General features: G+C 69.0%; 2 protein-coding genes across 6 annotated transcripts in view; one reads left to right on the forward strand and one right to left on the reverse strand.

Annotated features, from left to right (window-relative positions):
• The first annotated feature begins 1510 nt into the window (after positions 1 to 1510).
• KCTD17 (potassium channel tetramerization domain containing 17) lies at positions 1511 to 10043 on the forward strand. Of its 5 annotated transcripts, XM_055143366.1 has the most exons (9): positions 1518 to 1745; positions 2997 to 3105; positions 4823 to 4914; positions 5611 to 5706; positions 6460 to 6585; positions 7918 to 8014; positions 8172 to 8243; positions 8581 to 8671; positions 9461 to 10043. In XM_055143366.1, exons 1-9 carry the CDS (start codon positions 1536 to 1538, stop codon positions 9528 to 9530), a joined length of 963 nt encoding a protein of 320 aa, XP_054999341.1. In that variant the 5' UTR covers positions 1518 to 1535; the 3' UTR covers positions 9531 to 10043. The 5 variants fall into 5 exon arrangements, with proteins under 5 accessions (XP_054999340.1, XP_054999341.1, XP_054999342.1 ...); XM_055143367.1 differs by lacking the exon at positions 8172 to 8243; XM_055143365.1 differs by lacking the exons at positions 8581 to 8671; positions 9461 to 10043 and having other exon boundaries at positions 1511 to 1745; positions 8172 to 8574.
• Positions 10044 to 11637: 1594 nt separating this feature from the next.
• Positions 11638 to 18086, reverse strand: part of TMPRSS6 (transmembrane serine protease 6) — a 34386-nt gene continuing 27937 nt past the window's right edge. The window contains exons 11-18 of the mRNA XM_055141135.1: positions 17885 to 18030; positions 17118 to 17216; positions 16449 to 16562; positions 14489 to 14605; positions 14201 to 14369; positions 12975 to 13246; positions 12195 to 12331; positions 11638 to 12081 (exon numbers count right to left, since the gene is read on the reverse strand). Of these exons, the coding sequence (XP_054997110.1) occupies positions 11923 to 12081; positions 12195 to 12331; positions 12975 to 13246; positions 14201 to 14369; positions 14489 to 14605; positions 16449 to 16562; positions 17118 to 17216; positions 17885 to 18030 (1213 nt within the window). The 3' untranslated portion in view covers positions 11638 to 11922. The remainder of the gene's footprint in view (positions 12082 to 12194; positions 12332 to 12974; positions 13247 to 14200; positions 14370 to 14488; positions 14606 to 16448; positions 16563 to 17117; positions 17217 to 17884; positions 18031 to 18086) is intronic.

Consider the following 18086-nt stretch of genomic DNA (forward strand, 5'->3'; position numbering starts at 1 on the left):
TGCAAATCCCACCCATCTCCCTGCCTGCAGTCCTTAGGCGGGGAAAGACCCAGATCCGACTCATTTCGCTTTTTCACCCACGATGGCAGAGAATGAGCCCGGTGCCAGGAGAGCTGCAGAGCTCACAGGCGGCCGGCAGGCAGCCCAGGTGGCGGTCATCCATCCCTCCGGCCAGGACACTGGCCGGCCCCCGCCCGGACGGTCCAGCTAGCCAGCCGCACCGCCGGGCTCGCAGGCAGGAGCCGTGGTCATCGCTCCCTTTTATCGCAAAAGCCGGCGGCATCCAGCAGTGTCCCCCATTTCCTGTCCAAGGGGAAGGGACCTTGCCTCGGCGTGGGGGCGGGGAGTCTGAGCGTGGCGCTGATATGATGGGGGTCGGGGGAGGGGAGAACGGCCACGTTAATCCAGGCCCAGGGAGAAGAGGAAGTTGAGGCATCTGGCTTCCTTCCTCCCCAGCCCTGATTCCTTCCTGCTCCTAACCCCGGGTAGCACCTACCTCGCCCCAACCCCCTCTAGGGGGGGCTCCGCAGAACCAATCCTCCACCCCCCCTCCCAAAAGACAGCTGCGAAAATTGGCGCCTCTCCGCACACCTCATCTTGCAAACACCAGCCCCATCGCTTCCACCTCCACCTTTGGTCCAGGGTCCTCTCCACTGGGCTCTGCGATCTGTCCCAAGGGTGGGTGTTGGTACCCGAAAGGAAGCTGGGGTTGGAAATGCACTTCGAACTCACCTGGGCTGCCACTCTCTCCGCAGTCCCAGGAGCCCCCGAGAACACGCTACTCGGTGTGTTCATCTGTATAATGGGCACAGTACCGCGGGCTGGCAAGTGTCATAACCCAGGAGGCGCCCCGAGCACCTCGGAAAGAGCAGCCTCTCAGCCCAACCTCCCTGTCTTCCGGGAGAGAAAACAGCCCCCTCCTTCCACGCGCCTCCACCGCGGAGGACAGAATGAGAAGAATGCGAGAAAACAGATACAAATAGGCAAACGTCGCGGAATTCCAGGGGGGAAACGTTGCTTCCCGTCTCTGGTGTTTGATAAGCCGCGTCCGGACACAGGGTGGGAGAGTAACAGAGCCAACGCGCAGCGGATGACGGGTTGTGGCTATCTCTAGTCTCCCCTAGACCGCGAACTTAACCTTGCCCCGGAGGAGGAGGCAGGCAGAAATGAGGCCAGCCGGGTCACCGGGTCCTGCAGCCAGCACACACGCCCGTGGCCAGACCCGGGCTCCGACTCCAGGCAGGCCCCGCCCTCCCGCGCCCGCGCGCCCGAGCAGGGGCACCTGCAGACGCGTCGGGGCGGACTACAACTCCCGGCAGCCCCCGCGCGCGGGCCCGGCTTGCCTGAAGCTGGAGCGCTGGGGAGCTGCGGGCGCGCGACGGGGCGAACTACAACTCCCGGCAGCCCCCGCGCGAGGGCCCGGCTTGCCTGCAGCTGGAGCGCTGGGGAGCGGCGGGCGCGCGACGGGGCGGACTACAACTCCCGGCAGCCCCCGCGCGCGGGCCCCGCCCGCCTGCAGCCGGCGCGCCCGGGGGATGCAGTCGCGGCGGCGAGCGATGAGGATGGAGGCCGGGGAGGCAGCGCCGCCGGCGGGGACGGGGGGCCGCGCCGCGGGCGGCTGGGGCAAGTGGGTGCGGCTCAACGTGGGGGGCACGGTGTTCCTGACCACCCGGCAGACGCTGTGCCGCGAGCAGAAGTCCTTCCTCAGCCGCCTGTGCCAGGGGGAAGAGCTGCAGTCGGACCGGGTGAGGCCCGCGGGGTGGGCGGCCGGGGCCCCGGGCGGGCTCCGCTGGCCCCGCGCCCGCCGGACTGTCCGGCTGCTCCCGCCCGGGGCCCAGGGGTCGCGGGCGCTGGATTTGCCCCGAGACGGAGGCGGGCAGAGGGGCCGCCCGCCGCGGGGAGGAGGAAGTGGCCGGGACGGAGGATGTGCCCATCGCCGTGGCAACGGGAGCACGCCGGGCCCGGGCCGGGAGGAGGGGGGGGGGGGCGTCCTGGGGCGCTCCCCGGGGCGCCCATCCTGGCCGCGCGCCGCACCGCGGACCCCTCCCTCCTCGGGGGGCTGCAGCGAGCGCCTCCCTCCCTCCCCAAAAGACCTAGGGAAAGGGGCGCAGAGGCCCCTTCTCCCCACGCAAGGGGGTGCAGAGTCCCCCTCTCCCCTCTCTCCGCGGGGTGGGCGGCGGAGGGGCGCGGGGACCTGGGTGAGACGTCCCGGGACTCCCGCCTCCTCAGGGCGCAGTGCTCGCCCCGCGGGCGCAGTTTCTGGGCTCCCGGACGTCTGGCAGGCTGCTTGCCGTGACCTTGGCTCAGACCCCTGGCTCCCCATCTCCGCGCCACCTCCCCGCCTGTCACCCGTGGGGGGCTGGCCTGGAGGTGACCTCCCTGGCTCCCCTTTGCCGCGACTCCCCGGTGCTGTGACCTTGGGCCGGTCCCCTCCCCTCCCGGGCTACCTGCGCCTCCGGAAACTTGTAAACATCCCCAGAAAGCCCCCCGGCGCCGCCAGCGGAGACCCCAGGACCCACTTCTGGGGTGCAGCCTCTGAGAGGGACATTCCCTGCCAGTCGCCTCCTGGCTGTGTTGGGGGACGATCGGGACTTGGGGAGACCCAAACATTGTCCCCCCCCCCTACCCCATGTCATCAGAAGAGGCAGGATTTGGACCCGGGCGTTGTCTAACCAGAGCCTTTTCATTGGAGGGGCCCGGAGGGTCATCCCCCTGAGTCGGGGGTTGCAGGTCTAGGGGTGATCAGTGCCCGGACCGGGGAGGGGGTGTTGCCCCGTGACCGTGGTGCAGGGCAGACACCAGGGCTTCCCCTGGTGATTCTCGGGGCCCCTGGGACCGAGGTGGGGCGCCCGGGCTCTCTCACCCCGGCATCGTGCTCCCGGCCCCAGTGCCTTTGTTCCATGGAGCCTCCTTGGTTTTGGGGCAGCCTGCGGCTTCCTTGCCCCGGCGGGAAGCGAGGGGGTGACGGGGCCTCACTCTGTCTCCCGCTCCCGCAGGACGAGACCGGGGCCTACCTCATCGACCGCGACCCCACCTACTTCGGGCCCATCCTGAACTTCCTGCGGCACGGCAAGCTGGTGCTGGACAAGGACATGGCCGAAGAGGGTGTGTCCGCCGGCCGGGTTGGGGGGCAGGGGTGTGCGCGGGGGCGGGGGGCGGGGCCCGCGGCCTGCCAGGACCTATTGCGGGGGGGGGGGGGGGGGCGCGGAGCCCAGAGCCCCCACTCGGAGCCATAGGGGGCGGCTTCCTGCTTCCCTCCTGCAGCCTCAGGGCTTTGCCAGGCAGCTGCGGTGACCGGGCGCGGTGACCGGGCGCGGGGCAGAGGGGGGCAGGGAGGTTCCTCCCGCACCCCCTGTGCACGGTGGGGCCCCGCCTGGGAGGGGCCGGGCTATGGCGTAGACGCCGCTGCAGGGAAACTGGCATCAGCCGTAGGTGCGGCGGGCGAACCCCGCAGCCTGAACCCCGCAGCCTGGGCAGCGCCGGGCCAGTGTGGGAGGGGGCGGCCGGGAGGGGCCCCGGCTCCCCGGCGGGGCGCGGGCTGCAGGACCCCGCAGAGGGTGGCCGCGGCTGCTGGGGCCACGGGGGTGGCTCCGGGGGCCCCAGGCCCTGCTGGGTCCTGTCTCGTCTCCGACGCCCACTGAGGGAGGAGGTGGCGGGCCGTGGGGAGCAGATGCGCGGACCCCCGATCCTCAGCCCCTGCGGGGCTCACACCGCCCAGTGCTCCCCGTCCTGAGCCCCTCCAGCTCTACAGGGGCCCGGAGGCTCCCTGAGGCCCCGCAGTGGGATCAGGGCTTGTCCCCGTCCCCTCTGTGCCCCCCCCCCGCCCGCCCCGATCTCGCCCCCTGGGAGCCCGGCTCCAGGGCGCAGGCCAGGCCCGAGACGGTCCCAGGGGCGCGCAGGCGCCTGGCGCTGCGTCACAGCCCACACCTGTTTACCGACACTGTCAGCAGCCGGGGCTCAGGGGGCCCCCTCGGGGAAGGCGGGACTGGGGACCCCCGTGGCACCCCCCTCTGTTCACGTCTTACAAGGGTCGTGTCCCCCAGCCCTGCCTGCTGCCTGCGGCAGGGCCCGGGAGGGCAGCGCCCGTCTCTGAGGCCAAGGGACAGCGTTCAGGGGGGCCCCTGCGGGGCACTGGGGGACAGTGCCCAGACTTTGAGCCCGGGGCAAGGACGGGGCCCCGGGGGCTGTTCTGCTCAGCCACTGAATTTCTGTTCTCCCGAGGGTGCGGGGACAGTCGTGGCTGTGTCCCCTGTCCCCGGCTCGGCCATGGAAACTTGCAGGGCTTTGCCAGCCTGTGGGCGGGGCGGCAGCCCGGGAGGGCCCTGTCGCAGCCCTGGGTCGGGGGGCCTGGTTGGGGGCCTCAGCTTGCCGGCGTGGGTGAGAGGCTGCCCCAGCCTCAGCTCCTGCGCGTTTGCCGCAGGGTGCCAAAAGTACGCGATTTTTCTTTTCTTTTCTTTTCTTTTTTTTTTTGCTTTCTGGGTCACACCGGCAATGCACCAGGGGTTACTCCTGGCTCTGCACTCAGGAATCACTCCTGGCGGTGCTCAGGGGACCCTATGGGATGCTGGGAATCGAACCCGGGTCAGCGCGTGCAAGGCAAACGCCCTCCCCGCTGTGCTCTCGCGCCAGCCCAGCATGTGCTTCTAATGCTGAGAACTGATGGCCCCCCAAGGGGGTCTTCAACTGGCCCGTGGCAGCAGGAATGGACCCGGGATGGGGCCCTAGGCTTGTGCCTGGCCGTGGCTGGAGTAGCCCCCCAAGCTAGCAGCAGGGTGGGCCTGGAGGGGACAGTGGGCGTGGCGTGACGGACTCTGTCGCCCAGGGGTGCTGGAGGAGGCCGAGTTCTACAACATCGGCCCGCTGATCCGCCTCATCAAGGACCGCCTGGAGGAGAAGGACTACACCGTGACCCAGGTGGGCGCCGAGGAGGGAAGGGCCCAGTGGGCGGGCAGAGGCGTGTTCCCTCGGGGCGGTGCGGGCGGCTCACCCCTGCCTTGACCCCTGGTCCTGGGACCCTCAGCCCTGCTCACCCTCTCTGCGCCTCGGGGCCCTCTTCTGGGCCAGGGGCTCCCAGCCGTCCCCCCTTCTCTCCCTCACAGGCAGAGGGGGCCGGGTTACAGCTGGCCGTGGGTTTGGCCAGGCGGACCCTCTGATGGGGGCGGGCGTGGGAGGGGCCCAGAGGGTCTGACCAGAGCGGGGCCCCAGAGCGGCCCCCAGTTCTCACCCGCCCTCCTGTCCTGGCTCCCCCGCTCTCTCGGGGCGGGGGGCTCAGGAGGCCCAGGGACACTCGGCAGTGCCCAGAGTGGACTGGACAGTGCGGGTGGGGCCAGCAGGTGACATGGAGCTTCTGGGGGCTCACGGTGCTGGGGGGGCCCGGGGGGCTGCCAGGCTGGGACTCGGCCCTACACGTGCTCCGGCCTCTGAGCCCTCCTGGCCCCCGACTCTCGCTGGGCCGATCCCCGGACTCTGGTTTGGTGACGTTGCAGGCGTGGGCGTGCAGCTCCGGGCCCCACTGCGCCCCCCCCTCCCCGTGCCCCCCAGGGAAGGGGAGGCGGTGGGAGGATGGCGGAGCCTGTCCAGGCGCCCAGAACGCAGCCCCTCCGCCCACAGGTGCCGCCCAAGCACGTGTACCGGGTGCTGCAGTGCCAGGAGGAGGAGCTCACGCAGATGGTGTCCACCATGTCTGACGGCTGGCGCTTCGAGCAGGTGGGCGCCGCGCCTCCCCTCTCTCTCGCAGGATGCACGCCGCCCTGGGATGGGGAGCCGGGACGCCGGGGGCGCGCAGGTGACCGGACGCCCCCAACCGGGCTCCCCCGGGCTCCCCGGACCCGCCCTCACGCGCCCTCCCTCCGTCCCGCTCTGGGGTGCAGCAGGAGGCGTGTGGCAGGAGCCGCGGTGACACAGTCACCCGCCCAGCACCCCTGGTTGAGACCAAGTGAGACTGCGGGGGGCGGGGGGGGGTGCCGTGGAGCCAGCCGTGTGGCCTCGTGCACAGACCCTGAGCCGGTCCAGCACCTGGCCTGGCCTCAGTTTCCTCGCCTGGGCTGGCCTAGGCTCAGGGGGCGGCGTGCCTGGGTCCCGCAGGGGCAGGAGAGTTTGAGTCCACAGAAGCCCCGCGAGGACCCGGCACCCGGATCCGGACCCTTGAGTGGCGCTTCCGGGCTGCCCGGTCCACTCCTGAGGCTCCAGCAGGCGGAGAGGGCAGGTGGCGGCCACTGGTCTGCGCTCTCTGGCCTGAGAGCGAGCCGCGTGGCCAGCCTCCCTCCCAGGGCAGAGGGCAGCCCCGGTGTTTGGGCCAGAGGCTGGGTCTGGGGCAGCGGGGGAGGCAGCGGTGATCCTGCCCCCTCCCGCTGGGGTCAGGCCTGGCCCGGCCAGCGGGGAGGGGAGGGAGGGGGAGCCCGTGAGGCTGTCAGCACGGGCTGGTCTGCGCCCGCCTCCACGCCCCGCCTGTCCCCGCAGCTGGTGAACATCGGCTCGTCCTACAACTACGGCAGTGAGGACCAGGCCGAGTTCCTGTGCGTGGTGTCCAAGGAGCTGTACAGCGCCCCGCACGGCCCCAGCTCCGAGTCCAGCCGCAAGACCAAGGTGAGGCCCCAGCCGCCCCCCTCCCCGGCCTTCCTGACCCCCCTCCCCGCACCCTCCTCCCGCTGCTCCCTCCCCTCCAGCGGCCCTCGCAGCCCTGTCCCCACCCACGCCATCCATCCCATGCCGCCTGTCCTGTCCGCCCACGCAACTGACCAAGGCCCAGGTGGGGAGCGCTGTGATGAGGGGACGGCTGCTGTGGGCGGGGCGCTGCGTGGCACGGGGGTCTGGGAGTGGTCACTTTGGACCCATCCCCTCCTTGGCGGGCAGTGCCCCGCCCTCGCTGGGCCCGAGGCATCAGTTCATTCTCCAGGAAGGGGTCAGGGCAGAGAGGCCAACTCAGGGAATCCTGTCCCCTCCCGCTTCTAGGTCCTGCTTCTTGTCAGGCTCTCTGCAGCAATGGGGGCCAAGGGCCTGGTGGGGTCTGTCACTGTGTCCTGTCCCGCCCACCTTAAGGCAGCCTCCGCCTGTGGGAGGGCCTTTTGGGGGCGGGGCCTGACAGCCTCCGCCCGTGGGAGGGGCCTGTAGGGGGCGGGGCCTGGCAGCCTCCAACCCGCCCACTTAAGGCAGCCTCCGCCCCGTGGGAGGGACTTTGGGGGCGGGGCCTGGCAGCCTCCGCCCATGGGAGGGGCCTGGCAGCCTCCAGCCCACCCACTTAAGGCAGTCTCCGCCCCGTGGGAGGGGCCTGTCAGGGGCGGGGCCTGGCCGCCTCCAGCCCACCCACTTAAGTCAGTCTCCGCCCTGTGGGAGGGGCCTGTCGGGGGCGGGGCCTGGTAGCCTCCAGCCCACCCACTTAAGGCAGTCTCCACCCCATGGGAAGGGCCTGTCAGGGCGGGGCCTGGCAGCCCCGCCCGTGGGAGGGGCCTGGCAGGGGCAGGGCCTGGTCTGGTAGCCTCCAGCTGCCCTGGCCTTTGCTTCTCTGTCGTGTCCGCGTGTCTGTTCTGTGACTTTCCCTGCCCACCCTGCCCGTCTTGAGTGCTTGCAGCAGGCCCCGCTTGACCCCGGGACAGAGTGAACCTTCGGTGCCTGCTGCAGGATCTGGGGGTCCAGAGCTAGTTCCTGGCCCCCCAGATCCCGGGGTGCTGCGCTGGGCCTCCCTGGCCACCTCTCCGGCCCAGCCTTCCCCGCAGGAGGCCACCGTAGGCGCCCTACAGGGCCCCAGCGTCCCCACCCACGCCCGTCAGAATCAGGACGCAGAGTGCCAGCAGCAGGGCGCACCCCCGCCCCTCCCGTGGCTTGCCCCAGATCCCGCCCCTGCTCCTGGGGGGCCGGGGGCGCGGCCCCAGCGGGCCCGTTAGCTGTGGCTCTTTCTTCCCTGGGTCCGGCGGTTCACAGAGCACCGAGCAGCCGCTGGAGGAGCAGCCGCAGGAGGAGGAGGAGGAGGAGGTGGAGGTGGCGCGGGTGCAGGTGGAGGCAGAGCCCCAGGAGAAAGGTGCAGCCCAGCCCCCAGGAGAATGATTGCTCGTGACAGCCGGAGCCTCCCGCGCGGCCGAGCCTGGGGGGGCCGGGCGCTGCAGGGGGGCGGGCCCCCCGCCTGGCGCCTCACCTGCATAACCATCGCCCCTCTCCCTCTCTCGCTCTCTCCGCAGCCCGGTCATCTCAGGATCCCGCTAACCTTTCCTCCCTCCCACCGCCTCCTCCTCCTCCGCTCCCCGCGGGAGGTCCTGCTCCATCTTCATGCACCTCTTCTTCCTCCTGGATCTCATCTGCACCCTGCCTCCTTCCTCTCTGCCCCTGCCCGGGTTTCCTGGCCGCCTGCTCGCGCCTCCATCCTGGGGCCGCCCCGGGCCCCGCCCCCCACGCCCTCCACCCGGGCGCCCCGGCCCCCCCACCTCCCCAAGTGTCCTGCCTGCCGCCGCCGCCTCCTCCTCCTCCGCCCCCCGCCCCCCCGCTCGCCCCTCCTGGCCCCAGGCCCGGGGAGGAGAGGGGCGGGCGGCCCTGCTCGGTGCCCGCCTGGCCCCTGTGAGGCCGCCTGGCGCTCACCTTTCCTCCTTGCAGGTCCCCGTGTGCCCCCTCGCAGACCCGAGGCCACGCGCGCACTGAGGGCTTCTGCGCGGCCCCTCGCCCGCCCCCCGAGCTGCCACCCCTGGTTCGTAGCTTGGCGGAGCTGGAGGGAGGGCGGAAGCCAGGAGGGGGCCAGCTCGGGTCCCCGCCCCTGAGCCCCCCCACCCCGGAGCCCGGCGCCGGCCGGCAGCTGGCCTCCGCTCCCCCCCCTCGGTTTCTCAGCCTTGGTGCTCTTGGTGGGGGAGAGTGAGGGGTGGCATCTCTCCCCCACCCCCAGGAGCGCAGGGGACTGACCGCTCGGCCATCTCCTCTCGTATCTGGGCAGGGGGGGAGCACCGGCCACTCTCCGGTGCTCCCTGTCTACCTGGAGGCGGTCACTGCCAGCTCCCGGGCCAGAGTGAGGTGGGGGGGGGGGCGGGCAGAGGAAGGTCCAGCCGGGCTGTCCCCCCCCCCCCCCGCAATCTTCTCAGCCTGCTCTGTGGCCTGGGGCCCATCGCTGCCCCTCTCTGAGCCAGTCACCTGTAGCTGGAACCGGGGCCAGGCCAGCTCCCGGGACAGCCGACTTGCCTCTCCCGGCTCGAGCTCTGGCGGGGCTTGGCCTCCCGGGTGGGCGTGGGGGGGCCCCGCCTGCTCCCCCCCTCCTCGGCTCTGATCTCCGTCCTCTGGGCCTCAGCCCGCCTCTGTGCTCCCAGGGACCAGTGACTCACCTGCCTCTCTCTCTCTCCCTCTCCCCCTCCCTCCCTCCATTTCAATCTCCTCTTGCCCCCCCCACCCGCATCTCCCCCCTCCTCACCGCCCCCCCTCATTTCCCTCCTGGTGCTCTGACCACCCACACCCCGCCCCCGCCCCGCCCCCTCCCTCTCTTGTCTTCTAGCTGTTACAAGCCAGAGGCACCCGGATGTGAGGCCCCCGATCACCTCCAGGGACTTGGGGTTCCGATCTGAAATCCTTTATTTTTGTATCATGGGCTGGGCCCCTCCCGCACCCCCCCTCCTCTGTCTGCACCTGCCTCTGGGGGCCGCGTGGGGCCCGTCGTGGGCCTCAGAACCCAGGCAGGGCCGCCCGCCGGTGGCCCACATGTGACTCTGCCCAGCTGCCAGCTGTGTCTCTTGGGGCCCCTCTGTCCCCACCCCTGGCTGCATGGCAGACGCGTTCCCCCCGGCCCAGCCGCTGTCCCCCCACCTGTGAAATGGGCCGGCGCTTCCCACACCTACCTGGCAGGGCTGTCGTGAGGCTGCGGAGAGAAGCAGGTTCGGGAGGGGGCGTCCCTTAGCCCCAGGGACGGGGGGTGAAGACGGGCTCAAGGACTGGGGTCACTCAGGAACTTATGAGAGAAGGGGACGCCCCTCCCTCTGCCCGGGGCCAGGGCCCCTGCTGCGTTACGGCGCCCCCGGTGGGCGCTGGCTCCCCAGCTGTGTCCAGATCCCCACCCCAGTGTAATAAAACCCGAAGAAACAGCCCCTCCCCCGCCGCCTCCCGTTCTTTCTCGGGGCCACCCCGCGCGGGCACCCGTCGGCTCCGGTGGGTGCCAGAAGTGGGCCTGCGGCTGGTGGCCAGACTCAAGGGGCACCAGGCCCCTCGGGCCGTGGACCTGCTCAGGGCACGTTGGCCAGCACTTGTCCTCTCCCGGCCTCAGTTTCCCCTCCGGGAAGGGAGTGCTTGGGCCCGGTGTCTGCTGAGGCCCAGCACCTGCCACGCCCCCTCCTTCCGCTTGTTTTCTGGGCACCTGTGGGGGCCTCTGCCCCGGCCCGGCAACCCCCCGCCATGTCCCCTTCCTGCCTGGTCTGCCCGGTGGGCCACCTTCCACCCCCGTCCTGGGGCCAACGCTCTAGCCTCCACCCTGCGCCCCTGCGCCCCGCCCACCCGGCACGCCCACCTCGGCGGGGCCTGCAGGAGCCGCTGACCCGCGCCCGGGCCCCACCCCAGGGCCCCCAGACAGCGACAGCCGCAAAGACTGAGCAGAACCGCGTCTCCGTGGCTGCGCCGGCCCCGGGCTTGGAGCGGGAAGGGGCCCCAGGCCCTGAGCACCGGTTCTGCCCGCCCGCTGGGCCACGCCCCTCCGCTGCCCCGCCCCCTGCGGCGTCTCCGCCTCCCCCACTCCCGGGGTCTCCGGCGGCCTCAGGCCCCCCCAGCGCCCCCTGCCTCCTGGACATCTTCTCGCGAAGGCCCAACTGGACGTTACCTGGCCAGGCTCGTCCCTCCCCAGGTTCCCTGGGCGGGGCCTCTGGGTCACTCCCCGCCCCCCCCATCCGCTGAAGCCCTCGGGGCAGCTCCGCCCTGAGCAGGCCCCGCCCCCGCGCCCACGGACTCGGCCCGAGTCCCAGCACCTCCCAGGGCCCCCTGGGCAGCTCAGCTCCGGAGCCGTCCTGCCCTCTCCTGGGTGCCCAACAGCTGGACTGTCCCCATCTGAGCATACACGGTGGCCCCAGGGCTTGGGCGCGTGACCTCGCGCTTGCGGCAAGCGCTTTGTGTCCCGGGCGTCCCCGGTCCCCAAGACGCCAGGTTCCTTGGGGACTCGGTGCTCTCGCACATGCTCTTCCCCCACCCTCGAGTCCCTGGGCACGTCACCTCCTCCAGGCAGCCTTCCCTGGCATCTCTGGTGGCACACTCCCAGAGCACCTCAGCGCTGAGTCTGCAGGGCTACCCTGCGGGGGTCGGGGACCAGGAGCACCCTCTCCTCTCTGTTGGAGTCCCCCGCGGTCCCTGCCCCAGCCTGCGGCCGACAGGGGACATGGGGGCTCCCCACACGCTCCCCTGTGTCACCAGAGCCTGCCTCCCCCCAGCTCAGCCTCCTTGGAAAGTTCCAGAAGGCAGCCCTCACCGTGGCCCCGTGGGGTGGGTCTCGGGGCCCCAGTCAGACGCGGCGAGGGCCTGGTCCAAGGCTTTATTCCACTGACAGCCGCGCCCGCCGCTGGGGGAGGGGGACCCAGGCACCGGCCCTTTGGCTTACGGTGGCAGCTGGCCGGCCTGGCTGTGCCCGCCCCGCCCCGCCCCTCCTGCCGGCCCCCGCCCCGCGGCCTGGAACCCGGAGCAGATGCCGCCCCAGCAGCCTGCGGTGGGGCGTCTCTGCTGCCCCCCAGGACACGGAGCCGCGGTGTCGCTGTGACCGCCTCCCCGGCCCCCCACAGTCAGCAGGGGGGAAGTGGGGGGGAGAATGGGGGTGCAGGCTGACCGCTCCCCTGCCCCGAACCTCCACGGGGAGGGCGCGGGGGGGGGGGGGGGGCGGGGCACCTCCAGCCCCGCAAAAGCCCGGCACCCCGCCCCCCAATACTTGCTCCCTGCCGCCAGGGGGCGCCCCGGGCTGTGAGAGTCCGAGAGGTGGCGTGGCCCAGCTCCTCAGGTCAGCACCTGCTGGATCCAGCCGATGACCCCGGTGATGCGCGTGTAGACGCCGAAGTAGTTGGGGCGGCCGCAGCCCAGGCCCCAGCTGACCAGCCCCGCCAGGAACCAGCGGCCACTCTGCTCCTTGCACACCAGCGGGCCCCCGGAGTCTCCCTGGGCCGGGGCGAGAGAAGGTGGCCTCAGCCGGGGGTGAGGCCGCTCCCATCACCCCGGGGACGGGGCCTCAGCTTCCTCATCTGTGAACTGGGCACAGCGCCCCGGCGTACCTGGCAGGCGTCCTTGTGGCCCTTGCGGTAGCCGGCACACAGCATGCGGGGCGTCACCTGGTAGCGGTAGGCCTCGCTGCACAGGTCCTGGGGCACCAGCTCCACGTCTGCCTTCTGCAGCCCGTTGCTGGTGGGGCCTGCCCGGCGGGGTGGGGGCAGAAGGCAGAGGTGAGCAGAGTCGGGGGGGGGCAGGGGAGCCCCCGCCTGTCCCCACGGGTCTGCTGGTTGCTCAGGGGCCCCTTCTGCCCCGCCGCCTCCTGGATCCGAATCTGGATCCTTCTGGATTCTTCTTGGGGTCTGGCTTATAGGGGATGACGGGGAGGCGGGGCTGGAGCCATAGCACAGCGGGCAGGGCGTTTGCCTTGCACGCGGCAGACCCGGGTTCGATTCCTCTGTCCCTCTCGGAGAGCCCGGCAAGCTACCGAGAGTATCCTGCCCGCACGGCAGAGCCTGGCAAGCTCCCCGTGGCGTATTCGATATGCCAAAAACAGTAACAGCAAGTCTCAGTATGGAGACGTTACTGGTGCCCGCTCGAGCAAATCGATGAGCAACGGGGTGGGGCCTTGAGGCACTCAGGGGCTCTGAACCCCAGTTTCCCGGCTCGTGAGATGGGCCACCCCACCTGGGGTCACCAAGCAGGTGACCAAGCAGGCGTGCCCAAGATAAGACTCACTGGACGGCCTCCCTCCAGCCCCCTCCCTCCCCTCCAGCTCTCCAGGCAGGTACGGGTCTCTCAGGGACGGATCTGACCCCCTGCCCCCCCCCCGGGTGTGGCCTCACCGCCCTCGCGCTGGGCGCCCCAACCCGTGATCCAGCAGTGCAGGCCCGGCTCGAAGAAGTGGGAGCGCGCGGGCAGGCAGACGGGGCGCACGGTGGCCGAGCGCACCACGGGGTGGTCGAGCTGCAGCAGCGCCACGTCGTAGTCGTGGCTGTCCTCCTCGTGGTAGGGGTGCAGCAGCAGGCGGCGCACCTTGAAGGACACCTCGCCCGGCCAGCGCGAGTTCTGCCACACCTTGCCCAGGAACACGGTCCACAGCGCCGGCGAGGCCATGCTGGAGGGCGGGCGGGCGGGGGGCTCAGCGCCCGGGCCCCCCTCCCGGCCACCGGCCCCGCTGCCCTGGGGTCGGCGCCTTCCCGCGCGCGCAATGGGCACCCCAGACCCGCTGGGCAGAGCTCGACCGACCAGACTGTGTGCCCAGCGGTGCCGGGCCCCCGCGCCGAGTCAGCCTCTACCCCCGACCCCGTGGGCCCGGAAGGGTGGGCTGCGGCCCCGCCACGCCCCGGGTGCCAGGCCCGGTGCGGGGTGGCAGTGCCCGAACGGGCGCCCAGGCAGCGGGGCGTCGGGTGCCAAAGGGAGCCTGTCGGGGCACCCAGCAGTGTTAGCTGGGCAGTGGGCACGTCCAGGCGCGCCGGGCGGAGGGTCGCGAGGGGAAAGGGGGCAGCGGCCAGCCCCGAGGGCTCCAGCCTTGGGCGGAGACTCGGAGGCGATTCGGCCGGGGACGGAGGGAGGGGCGGGGCCGAGCCCAGGTGATTGGCTGAGCGCGGCGGGGGCGTGGTCACGGGCCCCGCCCCCGGGAAGCGTTATATAAATGGGGGTGCGAGGTCTCCTCCGGAAATTTCTCTGAGCACACACACACACACACACACACACACAGAGTTACAGCCACACTTGGAGGCGTGGGTCAAGGCCTTCCACCAGGCCGGGCAGTTGTTGTTCCTGCCAGAGTCTGCTCTGGCACTAGCGGGGAAACATCTCCAAAGGACCAACGAGTGAATGAATGGATGAATGGATGAATGAACGAACAGATCACTGACCCAGCAAAGGGACCCGAGATCGGGCGCAGAGAGGTGGAGCTGGGTCTCAGAGGAGCCGCGACTGAGCCCCACATAGCAGTCCTGGTGGGGACACCCCGCCTCCCCGCCGGGCTCAGACCCCAGACACACTGGGCCCCCCTTTTCTCGTTCCCTCCCCCATCGAGCGTGGCCCGCTGCTGGCGCCCGCTCACCTGTCTTCTTGGAAGCAGTGGGCAGCTGTGATCACCCAGCGGTCATGGATGAGGGCGCCCCCGCAGATGTGCCGGCCGCGGACCTGGAGGCTGGCCTGCCACGGCCACTCGCCCTCGGAGGACGCGGCCCCGCCCACGATGCGGCCCGAGGGACCCTGGAGGCCACAGTCTGTGAGGAAAAGGGAGGCCGGGGATGGACAGGACGAGATGGACTGGAGCTTCCTGTGGGGGCCCCAGGGACACCCACCCAGGACGCCCACCTCCCCCCCAAACCCCTGCCCGGCTCACCGCAGTCCTGCTCGTCCGAGCCGTCCCTACAGTCCACCTGCCCGTCACACTGCGGGTTGGGTTTCCTCACGCAGCTCCGGTCCTCACACTGGAAGGTGAAGGTGCCGCAGGGCACCCCTGAGGCAGAGAGGGGGGACAGGGCAGAGGCTGGGTCCCCAAGTCCCCGAGCCCCAGGAAAGAGGAGGCTGGTTCGTGAGGCCAGGCAGTGATGGGGGTGCGCACACGGTGATCCCTGATCAGCCTGAAGGGTCCCCGAGGTCCCCTCGGTCTCCCAGAGAGAGGCGTGACCCTCCCAGCCTCCCCCCTGCTCTGAGGAAGGAAGGCTGCCTCCCCTCTCAGGCAGGGGCCGAACACGGAAGCAGAACGGCACCGCCGCTGTCGGACGAGGCTTCCAGGGCCGGGTGGTGCCTGTGCTCTCGGATTTAGCCAGGCAGTGCTCCAGGCCCCCCCCCCCAACGTGGCTGCCCCCCGCCCTAAGCCACCTCAGCTAGTCACTGTTTCATGGTTTGGTTTGTGGGCCACATCTAGTGCTTCTCAGAGCTGACTCCTGGCTCTGCGCTCAGGGGTCCCTCCTGGCGGGCCTTAGGGGACCATATGGGATGCCTGGGCTCGGACCCGGGTTGGCCGCGTGCAAGGCAGGCATCCTACCTGCTGAGCTATTGCTCAGGCCCCTGCTCTGCCGTTTAAACTTGACCTGACTCCGCTCCAAGGCCCAGCTAAAGTTCCCTCTCTGGGGAACTTCCCACCCGTATCCTCCCGGGCTCCACCTTCCCACCACCACAGGGGCCCCACGGACAGGACCCCATCTTCAGGACCTTTCTCCCCCCTTCCTCAGTCTCCCTCATGTCCCCCGGAGTGTGCAGTGCTGTCTGCCCGGCCACTTGGATGGAGAGAGGGAGGGAGAAAACAAGCAGAGCGGGGAGATCGGGCAGGCCAACAAGTGGTGGGTGGGCCAGTGGTCCAGCAGAATGGTTAGAAGGCTGGACAAATGACCGGACGTGAGGGCTGGGGACAGATCAGAAGTTAGCGAGACTCAGTAGTATGTGCACACACTTCGGATCGGTGGATCACGGAGAGAGGGTGGAAAATTAACACCAGGCAGACAATTTGGGAAACCAGTCACCAGGGTGATTGAGAGCTCAGAGGGTGGGGATATAGTGACTGAACAGGTCAGCGGGGGGTTGGAGGGATGGATGATCGGGTGGATGGATGGATGGATGGGTAGATGGATGATGGATCAATGGATGGATGGGTGGATGGATAGATGGATGGATGGATGGATGGATGGATGGATGGATGGATGGGTAGATGGGTGGATGATGGATGGATGGATGAATAGATGATGGATGGATGAATAGATGATGGATGGATGGATAGATGGATGATGGATGGATGGATAGATGGATGATGGATGGATGGATAAATGGATGATGGATGGATAGATGGATAATGATGGATGGATGAATGGATGATGGGTGGGTGGATTAATCAGTGGATGGGTGAAAAGATGGATAGATAGGTGGATAGATGGGTGGGTAGATGGATGGAAATATGGAGGAATTGATGAATGGATGATGGATAGATGGGTGGATGAATCAGTGCATGGGTAAAAAGGTGATGGGTGGACAGATGGGTGGATAGATGGATGGAAAGACGGGACAGATTGATGGGTGGATGAGCGGATGGATAGACGGGATGATGGACAGGTGGGTGGAATGACGGCCAGATGGATGAATGACGGCTTTTGGAGAGACAGCCACAAGCATGAATGGGTGGAGGAGTGGGTGAACAGATGGGCGCGTGGATGGATGAAGAATGGACAAACACAAGCTGGGGAGTCTCTGGCCAGCAGAGGCCATGGCTGAGAATCACGCCGAGGGGCCTGGCCGCCGTGCTGTGTCAGCGCCTGGCATCCTGCGGAGCCCCCAGCTGCTCACCCTCCTGCCCGCCCGCCCCTCACCCTCCTGGCACTGCTCCTCGTCGCTCCCGTTGAGGCAGTCCGGCTGCTGGTCGCAGACCCTGGCCAGCGAGATGCACGTGCTGTCCTCCTGGCACTGGAAGGTGGCTCTGCAGACTGCGGGCACACAGGGGGGCCGTGGGTGTGATTCCGGGACAGCGGCCCCTACAGGGCTCGGCACCCGGTCTTCCTCGGCTACCTTTCAGGGGGGTTCACGGCAGCCCCGGGAGACGGCCCACTTCTCGGGAGGAAGCAGCAAGGCGGTGCCTGGCTCAGGGTCACCCACCCGGCTGCTCCAGACTCGAGGCACCTCCCTGCCACAGCGCCCAGACTCGCCCGCCTCTCGCCCCCAGAGCCCAAGGATCAGCAAAATGGGGCGTGGGGATGCCAGAGCCACCAGGCTGGGTGCCGGGAGCTGGGGTCTGGGGGAGCCCTGTTTGGGGACCACCAGGAAGGGAGCTCTCTGCCAGAGCTGGGCACCGCAGCATCATTCCACGAGAGCTGGCCGCGCCCCTGTGGGACCCCGTGGAGGGAAGGGGAGTCCACGGACCCTGACGCCCCCTTCCGGTCCCCTGCTCCTGCCTACACGGGGTCCGGGGAGACCGAGACCCTCTCCTTCCCACCTCGGGGGTGCGGGCACGCGGCGGCGGGCACGAAGGGGGCGTGGCTCACCACAGTTCCTCTCGTCCAGGCCGTTGGGGCAGTCCTTGACCCCGTCACAGGCGGGCACGCAGAGCCCGTTCACCGAGCACAGGAACTCCCCGGGGCAGGCTGCGGGAGAGAGCGCCTGAGGCCCTGCCCCGGGACACGCGCATGCGCCCGCGGGCGCCCGCGCTCGGACATGCACACATGCACTCGCGCGTGTCTGCAACCCTCCCACACAGGGGACAGCCCGCACATGCTCACACATATATACACACACACACACACTCACATGCACACATTCACACATTATGCACACACATATTCATGCATGCTCATGCATTCACACACACAGTCACATTCACATATCCCTACACACAAATGTCCATATACTCACGTATACATACAGACACACTCATACACACTGGCACACACATAAGCACTCACACACACAGGAGCTCTCACACCCGTACTCACATTTTCACACACATGCACACATCACACACATACATCAGACACTCACACATTATATACATACATACACACTCATATCGCACATATACACTCCCACATCACATATATCATACATATATCACACACTCATACCCATGTTCACATCATACACATATATCATACACATCACACACATCATACACTCTCTTGCATCACACGTCATACACATACGTCATATACATAACAACATATCTCGTGCACACACACATCACATTTGCGTCTCTGTCCAGACTCCCGGTGTCGGGGGCTCGGGCCCGGGTGCCCGCGCGCCCCCGCAGACTCACGGTCCGACTGGTTGTACAGGCCGTAGTACACCTGCACGCCGGGGCCCGTGAGTGAGATCTGCGACGTGAAGTTGACAGTGATGCCGGCGGTGGCCACCACGGGGATCCTCTCGGCGTAGGGCTGCAGGGTGCGGAGGCCGCACAGCCTGGGGAGCGGAGACTGTCAGAGGAGGCGGCTCCCAGAACAGTGCTCCCCCTCCAG

Source organism: Sorex araneus, chromosome 6, assembly GCF_027595985.1.
Source record: "Sorex araneus isolate mSorAra2 chromosome 6, mSorAra2.pri, whole genome shotgun sequence".
Taxonomy (NCBI): Eukaryota; Metazoa; Chordata; class Mammalia; order Eulipotyphla; family Soricidae; genus Sorex; species Sorex araneus.